Below are 14,848 nucleotides of genomic sequence, written 5' to 3'. Positions count from 1 at the left end.
CACACACACACACACACACACACACACACACACACACACACACACACACACACACACACACACACACACACACACACACAGAGTCAATAATATTAAAGCCCGATCTACATAAGACGCAAATGTAGATCATAAATGAAACGTATTTTAGATCGTAAACCACAATACATAGGACGCAGGACACGAAAGTGGAAGCTCACCCAACTTTCTGCATCTTGCGTCCTACAACCTATTATAATTACAATATATTAAGTTAGTTTCTAGTTTTGCGACCCGTATTCTGCGTCTTAAGCGTCGTCTACAATGGGCAATAGCAGTAGTAGTAAGGCTATAAGACGCATCGGAAGTAAGCTAATTTTCCAGTATAATAAGACGTAAAGTAAGTCCGCAAGTGAAATTCATTTCCTACGTTCTATTCTGTTGCTTACAGATTTATTATGTCCTATTATACCGGAAAATCAGCTTACTCCTGACGTGTCTTATAATCATTACTACTGCTACTGCCCATTGTAGATGAACCTTTAAATATCGTTGCTACTTAGAAATTTTTAATTAAAATTTAACAATTGTTTTAACATACAGTCAGATATCAGTTCAACAACAGTTACATAACAAGGATGAATTGAAAACGGAACAAGTAATAAATGAAGAAGAAGATGATGATGAAGATGATGAGGAAGATAATTCAGATTCGGAAGATGATCCGGATCGATTATGGTGTATCTGCAAACGGCCACATAACAATCGATTTATGATATGCTGTGATGTTTGTGAAGACTGGTTCCATGGAAAATGTGTACATGTTAGTAAAGCTATGGGTAAGTATATATGATGAGAGAAAATATTTATTTTAATTTATGTTATACGATATCTATTTTATACAAATGTATGATAGGTCAACAAATGGAAGAGAAAGGCATAGAGTGGGTTTGTCCGAATTGTTTAAAAAAGAAAGCCGAAGAAGAAAAGATAAAGTCAAATTTGCAATCACTACCCGGAAAACAAAAATCAAAAGTCGAATCAGTGGATGAAAATTCATTATCGCAAGATGTGTTACCGAAAGAAATATCTCCGCCGAGTTCTTCCATTGACCACAGTGTTGCTTCAACTTCTAGCACAATGCAATGTGTAGTTTGTAAGAAAGAAGCCAGAAATTCCAGCATTTATTGTTCAGATGCGTGTATTCTTGCACATGCTCAAGAAACTTTAACTAAGGACAAACCCGTGCCATCTGGATCAAATATAAAATCTGCAAAACTGCCTACGTCAGAAACTACGAAGGCAAAACACGAGACTAGAGTAGTAGTCTTTGATAAAAAAACTGGTAAAGTTCTTACTGGTAAGTTAATCATATATGATTCTCATTAAATATTAAAAATATTTAAATTCCTCTATATCAATTTTTTTTTAGAAATTTAATTTCTTATGTGTTGCTATTTTATTATTTATTTTCTATAATCACGTGGAATCATAGCAAACGCTTTTGTTTTTTACTTGCTTTATTTCTATATTCTATAAATTGTTTGTAGATATATTTTATTTTGCATATTTATCATTAGATAATAGTAACAATTCAGAGGAAAATTGAGAATAAAAAGGGAGTAGTTTATTCAGAATAGACAAACTTCATTACATATGCAGGCACATATGCATTCACATACATTTATAATTTTCTACTATCTCTCGAACTGTTTGTTATTTGAAAGCAAAATGTTTTAAGTAAAATCTAAAGCTATGGCACATAGAAAAACTTAACAATAAGAAAATATACATATTGGATTTGTTATTGCTTACTTACGAACTCATGAAGCTTGCTCCAATGTGCTCCTGCTATAGTTTCTACTCATTTCAACAAGCGCGTTAGAGTGAATAAATGCTATGATAAGAGCATGTTAGAGCATGCAACGCGAATAAACTTATGGTCTCTATTATGATTGCCAATTCACTTACTGCTTACGTTTCGCTTAAGTTTTTTTTGTATGCCATAGTCCTTGCTCTATTTCGTGGGAGACATTTTATGAACACATTTTTTTCCAGTAGAGAGTTGTCTCCGAGATTTTCAAGGTGATGTTTACTTTTAAAATGAAACAGTATCTTTTTTTTTAGTTAGTGCGTAAAGCCTATTTCGAGTTTATTAATCTATAGTATATTGATCTTTCAAAATAATTCAAAGCCATTTACGTTCGTTCAAGCCTTTTATTTTCTTAGTGAACTTTAAAATCTCTTGGAAGATGTTCCACTCGTCATTAGAGTATATACTGATGAGTATATGGTAATTGCTCACGATCCAATTGCGCACAAGCCAATCACAGCGTTAAAAAAAAAATAACCTTAAACTTCCTATGCAGAAATCGCTGTGATTGGCAGTGGGCAATTGCTCTCCATACTGTACTTCTCGTAATGACCACCAAATTCAAGAATGTTTAGTCATTGGATAGGAAGAGAAAGTATGATACTCTTCTTACTAATAACAAGTTCTTTGACGACTGTAGAGTTTTCTTGTGGAACTTTATAAAAAATAAAGTGCATCAATAAGAATTCACCATTTCTGATAATGAGAGTCCAGATATCATGATTGCCTGCCTACAAATTACTATTACGCATCCACGAAGAGAACATTTGAGCAGCTCAAAGTTACAACAATAATGCATGCGAAACTAAATAACGCGCTCGAATCCTTCAATCTGATCATAAAATGTGTGGATTATGGTAGATCTCTCCCTGGACGCGGTACAGGATAACTTCTTCCTAACCAATCGGGAAACATTTTGTTGAGTATTTCTCAAACTTGGTGGTCATTATAAGAAGTACCAGCATGCTGGAAACACGTCCTTTTTCTGGTGACGAGTGGAACGTCTTCGATAGATTTTGAAGTTTATTGATAAGAAAATAAAAGACTTCAAAATTTTAAACAATTAAATGACCTTGAATGACTATGGAGAACTATATCATAAGTCAATGAACTTTCTCGAAGTAGACCTAACCTTTTTAAATTAAAAAAAGATACTGTTTCAAAAAAAAAAAACAAAGATAACCTTCAAAATTTTGGTAAGCGTCACCTAGAAAAAATTGTGAAAATATGTGTTTGCGCGCTTGCCTATGTACGTCTATGACATACATGACTTATTATTTTAGGCGCAGATGCTCCTCTCAGATCCAGTTTGCGAACATGGTTGAAAGAGAATCCAACTTTTGAAATAGTAGAGGCTAATAACATCAATACACTTCAAATAGGCGGAAAGCTCGTCACGCAGATCCAAACATCTGGAAAACCTGTACGTGTTAAATAAAATAAATTTAACAATATATATAAATAAATTAAAATTTATATATAAGATATCGTGAAAAAAATCGAGATGTAAAGGATAGATAGTGTATATACTCAGTAAGAATTGTTTAATGAGCATTGAAAGATTGATTTTTAAATTAGAAGCGATTTTTTTTATGTTTGTTAAACAATTTATTTGTTTGCTTCTACATAAAAATTATTACATGCGATAAATAAAAAACGTGAAAACGGAATTATACATTTTTCGATATTTAAGAAAAATATTCTATATATTTCTTCCGTGTTCATTTTATAACAAACAATCATCTTATTATTTTATTTTAAGCAAAAATATAAGTTAGTCATTCGTTTTAATGATTACACACTTATTTAGCAATTATTCAGATTGAATTTAATATCAATTATTAATCTAATCTAAGAAGTGACAGAAATGCACTTTATATACATAGAATGCTTCAAAATCTATTTTTTTTAATAATTTGGTTCTTTGGAATATTCTAATTGCAGGATGAAAATTAAAATAATACATAAAAATGTTGCGGCTATAATAATTATTAAATTATCAGAAAATTTATAAATTACAAGTGAAATTTCGCACGCTCGCGGGCATAGTGACAAATGCTATCACGAATTGGAGGGGAAGGGAGGGGAGAGGGGTTTAATGAGAGATTAACATAAAAATGCAATTTTTTTATTAAGGCATTATTTCTGTGTTTCTATACAGAATCTATTTGTGATTTATACGCATAATATCGGAATATAATATTACAAAATATCAATTCAATTACGACACATGTCAGGTCTCAAAATAAATTCATAATCGTGTTCATTTGCTTTGTATATGGTAAAAATTTTAAAAGATTTAAAATAATTTTTTATTTAAAATATCAATGTGTGTTTGTATGATAACTTACAGCGTTTCTCATAGCAAAAAGATAATAAAATTATCGTAAAAACAAGGAATGTAACTAAAGGGTTAAATTATTTATTAGGTGTACAACTTTGCTTCCGCCGTTTTCCTATAGATGGCTTTAGCGGTAAGTGGGTCGAAATAAATAGATCATAGACATACAATAAACTTGGGCATCTGTCAACATAACCCCCATAAATAGAAACAGTCGATTTGTGTCTGCATCATAAAGTTATTCTCGATTGAAAATGTCAGTTTACGAGCCAAATTCTCGTCATTTGCGGGAGGATTTAATTTTTTGCTTCAATATGAAGAAATCTGCGGCTGAGGCTCATCGAATACTCTCAAATACTTATGGTAAGGCCGTTATTAGTGAAAAAACGGGTCGTGAGTGGTTTCAACGCTTCAAGAACGATGATTTTGACGTCCAAGGTCATGCTCTGTATTTGGTGGGACCAGCTCGTTCTAGTGTATTACGAACTGTTAAAACCGACTGAAACAATCACAGGCGATCGGTATCGAACGCAATTGAGCGTTTGAGCCGAGCATTGAAAGACAACCGGCCGCAATACAACGAGAGACACGATAAAGTGATGTTGCAGCATGACAATGCTCGACTCCATGTTGCGAAAGTGATCCAGACATACTTGGAAACGTTGAAATGGAAAGTCCTACCCCCCCTGCCAGACGTATTCTCCAGACGTTGCTCCCTCTGACTATCACTTGTTTCGAGCAATGGCACACGGCCTGGCTGACCAGCGCTTCCGGTCTTATGAAGAAGTAAAAAATTGGATCGATTCGTGGATAGCCTCAAAAGATGAAAGACCAGTTTTTTCGACGCAGGATTCGTACACTACCCAAAAGATGGGAGAAAGTAGTGGCCAGTGATGGACAATACTTTGAATCATAAATGTATAACCAGTTTTTTACAATAAAGCCTCGAATTTCGGAAAAAAACGGCGGAAGCAAAGTTGTACACCTAATAAATTAATTAATTTGTATTATAATTGCACTCAGTGTTGTGCTAATTTTTCATTGGAAAACGCTATTAAAGGTCGCCCACAATGGAAGAAATATTAGAAATAAATATTAATCCCGGATCTACAATAGATTTTTAAGCCTTAAGTCATAAGGAATGGACAAATCACAATCACTTAGTTCGGATCTACAATAGGTATTTTTAAGCTTTAAGTCGTAAGAAATTGACCAACTACAATCGAATACGAGGAGAATAATTGATTGTGATTCGTCTATTATCCTCCTTCCATTCAACTGTAGTTGGTCAATTTCTTATGGTTTAAGGCTTAAATAAAACACCTATTATATATCTGGACTAAGATTTTAACTTATCAAAATTCAGTTACACAGGAGTACACAGATTTCTGATAAGTTGAAATCTTAATATTTATTCCTATTCTTAATAATTTTTCCATTGTGCATAGAACCTTAGACGTTGTTAAAGGCAAGAACATTTGTTATATCGTCATGCTTAAGCGGACAAAACATCAGTTCTGTGATTCGTGAATTTCAATTGCTTATAATTAATAACTTTTTATTAAATATAAATAAGCTTTAAAAATTATTATAGTTTTCTAAATCTCGACATTATTGTATTAAGCTTTTCGTCTTAGAATACAATATGTTAAAATTTCTTAAAAGGAAATGTAGAAATTTTGGGACATCTTACTTCTTGTATCTACAGTTGCCACCTTTTAACTAATGTCTTGCCAATAATTGACTGCGTCCAACAGAAAAAACTGATCAATGATTCTTTAATTGGTTCCTACACTCCAGTGAAAAACTAAAAACATGAATTATATTAAAGAATTACTAAGTTATCTCAGCTCTCTCTATTGAATACAGCCAATGGAGATACGATCACTTGTGTGGAAGTTTCCAAATCGAATGATTTTCATCAGCATTGCAAATTTGCAGCTATTTTTGTTTTCCTGTAATATGTTATAAAAGTATCAACTTATAAAATTCTGATTTCACTTCTGACTTAACTCTGACTTCTAACTCAGAGTTAATTTTCTTACTACGTTCATATATATTTTATATATATTTTTTATTTAATTTAATGAGTACTTTCAGATAATGAATTTTTTTTATATAACTTGTATTTTTACTTACACAAAAGTGTAGGTAAAAAATAATATAAAATATTTAGAATTTCTAGAGTATTTAGAAATTTTTTAAAAAATATATCTTAAGTTAAAGATATGGGAATTGTTTTCAGGCAAAAATTACGCAGGTATCTCCAGTTAAAATGCAAAATATGCCAAAGACGATCTATACCAAGATATCTGGATCAAAACAAACTGTTTTAGCACCCAACAAGAAAATTACAATAATTCCTTCTATACAACAAGTACCGTCGGGCAGTAAATCGGCACAGCTGAAACAGACGATAATCACTACAACGCCAGGAAAGAACCCTGTAACATTGAAAACATCAAAGAACGTCACACAAACGCAATTGAAAATTCAATCAGCAGGTTCGCCAAAGCAAACGCCGATTAAGAAGCAAGAATCAAAGTCACCGTCTCAATTGAAACAAACTAAGTTAACACCGATAAAAAAGCCAGAAACAGAACCTATACGAGTGAATATCCGAAAATCGCTGACAGAATTACTATCCAGCCGTATAAAAGAAACTAAAGATCTGAAACTAACTAATGAGGAAATTGCCGATTTGGCTTTTAACATAGAATTCGAGATGTACAAGTATTTTAAGGACACCGGTTCTAAATACAAAGCAAAATACAGGAGTCTAGTATTTAACATAAAAGATACTAAGAATCTGACATTGTTCAGGAAGATTGCGGATCATTCATTAACGCCAGATGCGGTGGTGCGATTAAGTCCGGATGAGATGGCCAGTCAAGAATTAGCCGAGTGGCGCGAGAAGGAGACCAAACATCAGCTGGAAATGATAAAGAAGAACGAATTGGATTTGATGGCCCAGGCCAAGTCAATTGTTGTTAAGACTCACAAGGGCGAACAGATAATCGAGAACGATGGTGGAATCGATCACGTTGATCCTAAAACTCCGGTGCAGGATATCGTTTCTGCATTAAATAACGGCGATAACATAAGTTCCACAGTTGACGATTCGAAGGATAAAAATAAGGATAAACTAACAACACAAATGGAAACAAAAAAATCCAAGAACACAGACGATCGAAGAAAGAAGGATAAGGAGAGAGGAAGAAATCGCGACAATGCAAAGTCTAAGAGTAAGGATCGACGGGAGAGAAGTCACAGTCGGCATCGTCATAGTCGGGATCGAGATCATAGTAAGACAAGAGACAAGAGCAAGGAGCGAAAATCGAGCAAGAATAAAGAGAGCAAGCGTGACCGAGAGCGAGAAAAGGATAAAGATCGGGATCGGAATAAAGATCGAGACAAGGTGAGTAGAAAGGAGAGCAGAGAAAGAGAGCGACAGAGAGAAAAGGATAGACACAAGAGTAATGACAATCGTTCAAGAAATCGTAGCGGTAGTAGAGAATCTAAGGACATTGATAAACGGGAAGAGGAACATAAAAGAGAAACAGAGAAGAAGAAGGAGATATCCCCACCGCCTGTGGAAAAATTGATAGAAGACCGTCTCTGGCGGCACATAGAAGACGAGGCGACAACGAATACGATTGATGGGAACGATTCCGATATATCGGATAGAGAACCTAGCTCTACTGTTACGATTAAGACGCCCGATATCAATGAGGAATCCGAGAGAGACAAAGAGCAAATGACGGACAAGGAAACATCAGCGAAGGGCAGTTGGCAGACCGTTTGGCGCGGTTTTGTTAATATGGTTGATGTCGCTAAATTCTTTATAACCGCGCAAGAGGTAAGTGGTAACGCCAAGGATCTTATGGACGATTTACCAGATACTGTCGACGTTGTCGGTAGGATCAGTCACGAGACCGTTTGGGATTATATTTCAAAGATGAAAAGAAGCGGTTCGAAAGAAATTTTAATCATTCGATTAACAGCTGCGAACGACGAAGAGAAGATTCCTTACATAACTTTGTATAGTTATCTGAATAGTAGAAGTCGTTTGGGCGTTGTGGGTAATGTTTCCAAAAATATCAAGGACTTTTATATAATGCCATTCTCGAATCAGAGTACAATACCGTCAGTTCTAATGCCGCTTAACGGTCCGGGATTTGAGGAGCACCGGCCACATCTACTTCTCGGCATTATAGTTCGCAATAAGAAGAAGCGATTGCCGGTTGTATCGACAATACCTCCGAAAACGTCTAAGACATCCGATAGAAGTTATACTCCGCCGTTAATCAGCGTGCCAAAGGAGAAAACCTTGTCTCCGTCACCTTCTTCATCTCCCATGTTATATAAAGCGACCGCGTTAGATTCGACAAAAGAGAAAGCGCCGGCGGCAGTAACACAAATGACTCTGGAATCTTTGAATAAGGCACACATAGGTATGTCGCGCGGCGTTATAGATACCGCAACGATATGCAAGATTGTGCCGGAATTGTCATCAAAGATCGACCTGACCTCATCGCCCGGTAAAGTCACGTTGGACGATGACGGAGATGAGCCATATAGTCCTGGCGAGATGGACGATGATATAAACAATCTGCAGCCCACTGTTGACAATACCGCTGGTATCTTATCTTCATCCAGTAAGAACTCCACAGAGTTACAAAGAAAGATGGATGAGTTGAATCGGCAGATCGAAGAGCAGAAACAACAAATTGAGGAACAGAGGCAACAAATACAGAATATTAGCTCATCGTTTCTCGACGAAACAACTCCTACTTTGCCGGTGAGAATTTCCACTTATTTTTTTTGCAACCTCTTTGTTATCGCGTTACTACGTCTTTTTATTTGCCTTATATAAGTAAATTGATTTTGAATTCTGCTGCAATACATTCCGATCTAATTTCCTAAGTTGCTCTAGATTCGTACTCTTTGAAAGAACTTGACTTTCTTATCGTTGTAGATATTAGAAGCCTTACGTTAATCAAACATTATGAGAAAGTTGACCATTTAGCAGCATGTAAGAGAATTGAGTCAACACTTATATAACGTAGAATGAAGATAAATATATTTTTTTTATTTTTTTAAATATGAAATCCTGGTATGATAGCTGTACTCTTATATTATCATAAAGGATAATATCAAATTGTGATTTTTTTAATGGTCTGTACCAGAGAAATATATGCATCTTCAAATAACCAAATCAATCATTCGATCACCGAAGTAGAAATCTGTAGTAGTTCTATCCATAGATATAAACTTATTGAATGATATCTTTTAAAATACATTTATGGAATTTAAAAATAGTAGATTCACTCGAGTTTCCTATTAAGTTTTCTATTAAAGCTGTAATGGATTTTACTTGTTAATTTCTTTATTATTTGCTTAATAATTTCTAATCGGTAAAATATAGATGGATTTTTGAAAATACGCTCACTTGTTTCCATTAATCACGCGCGTCATTGATCAATCATGAGAATTTCTATCCTTCATTATCTATCTTCGTTGATCTTTCTTACACATCTGTACATCTTCATCTATAATTGTTTCAGGGTTTAGGATTAGATCCGCCCACCGACACTTGCGAGGAAGCTTACAGTCCATCAAACGCGCGGTCTTTCACGCCTCCGCCACCTATTTCCAAATTCACGCAGCCTATCCTCGATAAAGTCTCGGACATTACTATACCGCCGAATTTACAAGAGATCCTGGCAAACGTTAAGCGGCAAGAATCCTCTAAAGTGGATCCTTATCTTCCGTCTAAGCCTGGCGCGTCATTCTTACCCACGCTCTATCAAAATCCGGAGAGGTATTCACCTTCGCCCTCTTCCAAGATTAGTCAATCAGAGAAAGCGTCGCTAGAAGTTCCCAAAGAGAGCAAGAGTACATTGAGTACTTTGAGCGATCTGGATCTGATTCGAAAAGCCGAAGAAGAATTGGCTGCAGTCGCGGCAGCGACGGTAGCGCAATCTGTAGTGTCAGCGTTGCCACCGTCCTCTTCTTCCTCGTCATCGTCGTCATCGTCAACGTCTTTACTCGTTTTAACGTCGCCGCCTGTTGGTTCTGTAAGTGACGCACCGATATCGCCTCAGATTCTGTCGTCACTCCCGCTTTCCGCGGAGCCTACATTGGAAACGAATAAATCATACAAGCCAAGTTCTTCGGATTCTTTCAAGAAGAATTTCACTCCCGAACAGCCGAAGCCACCCGGTCTTGAAGATGAAGATTTTCCTATTTTTCCATCAACTCCGCCGACAATAGATGTCTCTAAAATGACATCCCACTCAAAAATTTCATCCAAAAGCGGTATTGTGTTGAATGTTAAACGAAAATTGAGCGACAGTGATAGCTCGTCGTTACCCACTAGATTACCGAGGACAAAATCGCGTTGGGGTCAAAGACCATCCGAATAAGACAATATAAGATCTGTTTACTGTGGCTCAACTAGTGTACAACTAGTTTTGGGACTAAAGTGAGATAGCTATGTTTGGCGAAAGCGAGAAAAAGAATTTTAGTGCAGTCTACTGCAGGGATAAAAAATAGATCTATAATTGTTGCGGTCTGCGATTTGCAGTATAGTGACTTTCTGACGTATATAGTCTTTCTACGTTCGCTTTTTACCCAATGAATATTTCTCTTATACGAAATGAAATTGTATTTCTTTTGCGCAAGAAGAAAAAAATGAGCCAATAGAACGATAAATATACTACTAAAAGAGTTTTGCTATATTTTAAATATATAGAAAAGAAGGCGATCTCTCTCTCTCTCTCTCTCTCTCTCTCTCTCTTTGTTATGTATATATCTGTGCGTGCGTGGAACTTGTATACGATGAACGAAAAAGATATGAGAGTGAAATTGTTGGTGAGGGGGGGGGGGAGAAGAGAGGGAAAAAGAAAAAAGGGGAGAAATGAGAATGAGATTGTAAATTGAAATGATAGCAAATCATATGTATTTCCATAAATGTTTGTTGAGAAAAACACTATATTTTCAGTATGTATCAAATGTAGAAATGCAAAAAAGATTTCTTTACTATGGCTGCTTTCCTTTTATAAAATTAGTACAATTAGTACAAGTCGTTCTTTATTGAATATCAAAAAAGAATGATGTTTGTGTCGATTATGTCTTTTAAAAGAAAAACAGCCTATTAAAAATATTAATACTTTTTAAGTTACAAATATCAATAATGAGTGCTTTCCATTTAGTGACACAAGTCGACACAAGCATCATTCCATCTTTCTTTACATTTAGTAAGAGATAACAATAGAACAATGCTTGTGTCGACTTGTGTCATCAAATGGAAAGTACTTAATAATTATTGATGCTTCCGATTGACTGTTGCGATGCAAGGTGGGTATTGTACAATACCCTTAGAAGTACATTTTCACAAACTGTTCAAATCTTATCATTTCAGCGACAAAAAGGTTCACGTGATCAAAATTAATAATATTCAATGTTGACCCTTTTTATCACTGAAACGGCCAGTTTTTAATGCCTCGTGAAAATGTATCTTTAGAAAAAGAGACAGCAATTCCACAATAGTACGCGTTTTGTTGCTAGAGTTTTGTCCGCAAAAATATCCTGACAATTGTATGTTTCTTCAGCAATTCTCTATTCACCATATTTCTCCTATCTGCCGCTAGAATAAATTCTTTATAAGGAGAAAGAATATATCTTCCAACATAGCTTCGTGTTTATTGACTACGTTAACGAGAGGAAGATGAAAATCAAAGAGGATTAAATCCTTTTTGGCAAACAAAATAATTTTGAGAGATCATCTAATCTAGATAAACCATCTGTCGTTTGCATTGAAGCTAACGTTATATAAACGCGAGGCTAATTATTGCTGATGTATTAGCTGCTGTTCAACGCATCGACATATAATACTGGATGGAGCATGCGACGAAATCTCTTTGATCTTGAGGCTTAAGAGTAAGAGTAAATGTTTGGACACGGAACTCTTTTCTATTATTGTCCTATTGGTCGAAGACCATTGTTTCAGGAGAAGGAAGCTTACCCCCAAACATCCCTTTTTTTCTAGATCTGTTAAGATGACTTCAATGGTATGCTCTATTCAGTATTATATATCGATGGTTCGCCAAGATGTGTGTAAAAGCGATCGAGGTTCAGATATGATGCATTTGCAGTGACACACGCTCATATATGCTTGAATCAGTGACTGGTACCACCGAAAGTACGCATATTATTCTTGTAAATAAATATTAAACCGAAAAGGAACGAAACTCTGCGATTGTGCTTACGTCGCCTTTACACCTTTACTGACGCAGTTTCTGCGCTCTGGGCACGTACATGTAATATGCTGCGAGACAAGTTCAGTAATACACGCGCGCGCGCGCACACGCACACACACACACACACACACACACCCCTATTCTGTAATTCTCAGTGATAGTGGTAATGTTGTTATATTATTGCGTAGATTTTATACATACATGGTAAAAAAACTGCGTAACGACAATGGATTCACACTGTTGTTAAAAGTTACAGAATAGAGCCTTTATTAAGGTTATTGAGTAGTCATCATAGTCATATTGCATCATGACGTTAAAAGCGAGAAATGATACGTTAATTTTTAATACGTGCCATTTGTAAATAAAGATAATTTGGTTAAAAATAAATGAAATGATGATTGTTTTAAAACATTTATAAAAATGAACGAAAATTATACTTATCCTTCCTAGTATAGATAGTAAATAATCGTAAAAAGTGATAAAAGACATTGTAAGTGAAAATAAGCTACGCATGCGCATTGAATAAAAACACTTCACATACCTTTTATCTATGATTTATTGTCGGGGAGGATAAGCATAATTTTCGTCTATTTTTACAAATATTTTAAAGTAATCTCATTTTGTTTTATCCAAATTGTCTTTATTTATAAATGGCACGTAATAAAAATTAACAAATATGTCATTTCTCGCTTCTAATATCACGATTCAATATGGCTGTGATGACTACTCAGAAACCTTAAAGATTTAGATAAAGATTTAGAGTGTTTTCCATTTTATGACACAAGTCGACAAGCGTTCTATCTTTCTTGATATTCAGAAAATAACAAAGATAAAAACGACATTTGAGTCATCAAATGGAAAGCAACCTTATTCCGTGATTGTCGAAGGTAAACTGAGATTCTTTCGCGTAAGATTGAGTATGTGGGAATATCTTTCGAATACTAATTCATTTCATCTCCGAAGAGATTGATAAAGCTGATTTTTGAAATTACAATTAAAAGAAATATATATGATAAAAATTGTGTGTGGTATGTTGTGTATGTGTGTGTGTGTGTGTGTGTGTGTGTGTGTGTGTGTGTGTGTGTGTGTGCGCGCGTGTGCGCGCGCGAGCGCGTTACGTATGTGTATACATATATACATATATATATAACTTGTAATGTATTTTTAAGTATATATTTAACACAATATAGCTATAAAATTTGAAGATAGTTTGGACATAATGCAAGCATTATGTTTAAATTATTTTCTTTGTAGATAAAAACTTATCCAAGATATTTAATTCAATTGTTGTTATAATTGAATTATTCTTGATATGAAAAACCCTTGATCAAAAAATGGCGAAAAAAGTCACTTGTAATATTGTTCATTGAAAGAGCGGCACTATACGCATTGCGATGTGAAACCATAGTTGTGTGTTTTAGAATGAATTCTGTACCTTAAACAAGCAGCAGTGTATAGTATAATTCACGCAATGTTGCTCTAATAGTATACGGGCGCATGCGCGCGCGCATATACATTATATATACAATCGAAATTCGATTGCAATTACACATAAAGCGCGGCTAATAAATGTACGCACTCATATATGGTAAGGGCATAAAAGGTTGCAACACTTTTTTCTTTAAATAGATTTTGGAATGCAGCTTGTTCGCAGAGCGATTAATTTTTATTCATGGATCAACAAATAAAAACCAATCGCTCAGTGTAGTAAGTCGCATTCTGAAATTCATTAAAAAAAAAGTATTGCAATCTTTTAGGTCCTGATCATACATTTTACATACATATAATGTATATATTATATAATTTAAGACTATAAATACACACACATACACACACACACACACACACACACACACATGTAAATAATATGTTACATACAGAGTGTTCAGTGACTATATAATCTCTGATGAGAAGAGAGAGCAAACTGACAATGAATTGAAAAGTTCTATATCATTTTGTAATTTTTGTAATAGTTAACAAGAAATTAATTTCTAAAAATCTCTAAATTGACTACCGCCAAATACAAATCTGTGGCAATATATGACCATCTATTATTATGGGTTGTTAGGCGTGCAAGAAATTGTTTATTACAATTTCTTGCACGCAAGTAGCAATGCATGAGCGATGAAAAAAAAATATTAAAATATCTTTCCCTCGTTAAGTGATTGTATCTCGTAGCGCTTGTCGGTAAGTCGAATATATTTAGGGATCTTTAGCAATTAATATCCCGTTAACTATTGCGAAAAATGCAAAATGTAGGATTTCAATTTAGTTCAATCTGTTCTATTTGTCCACGAGAAATTATGCGATCATTACCGAATATCCTGTGCATACGTGCATGCGCACGCGTATATAATATATATATGCACGTATGCACAGGGTATCCGGTAATAA

The 14,848-nt window shown here is 34.9% G+C and overlaps 1 protein-coding gene across 1 annotated transcript in view; it reads left to right on the top strand.

The window, feature by feature from the left end:
• Window positions 1-11,104, top strand: part of LOC108694184 — a 22,634-nt gene extending 11,530 nt beyond the window's left edge. The window contains exons 11-15 of the mRNA XM_018203509.1: window positions 580-815; window positions 893-1,336; window positions 3,133-3,272; window positions 6,436-8,991; window positions 9,758-11,104. Of these exons, the coding sequence (XP_018058998.1) occupies window positions 580-815; window positions 893-1,336; window positions 3,133-3,272; window positions 6,436-8,991; window positions 9,758-10,618 (4,237 nt within the window). The 3' untranslated portion in view covers window positions 10,619-11,104. The remainder of the gene's footprint in view (window positions 1-579; window positions 816-892; window positions 1,337-3,132; window positions 3,273-6,435; window positions 8,992-9,757) is intronic.
• The last annotated feature ends 3,744 nt before the right edge of the window (window positions 11,105-14,848 follow it).

Source organism: Atta colombica, unplaced genomic scaffold, assembly GCF_001594045.1.
Source record: "Atta colombica isolate Treedump-2 unplaced genomic scaffold, Acol1.0 scaffold116, whole genome shotgun sequence".
In the NCBI taxonomy this organism is placed as follows: Eukaryota; Metazoa; Arthropoda; class Insecta; order Hymenoptera; family Formicidae; genus Atta; species Atta colombica.
The sequence above is the reverse complement of the archived record's forward strand: the minus strand, read 5'-3'. Positions and strand labels throughout refer to the sequence as shown.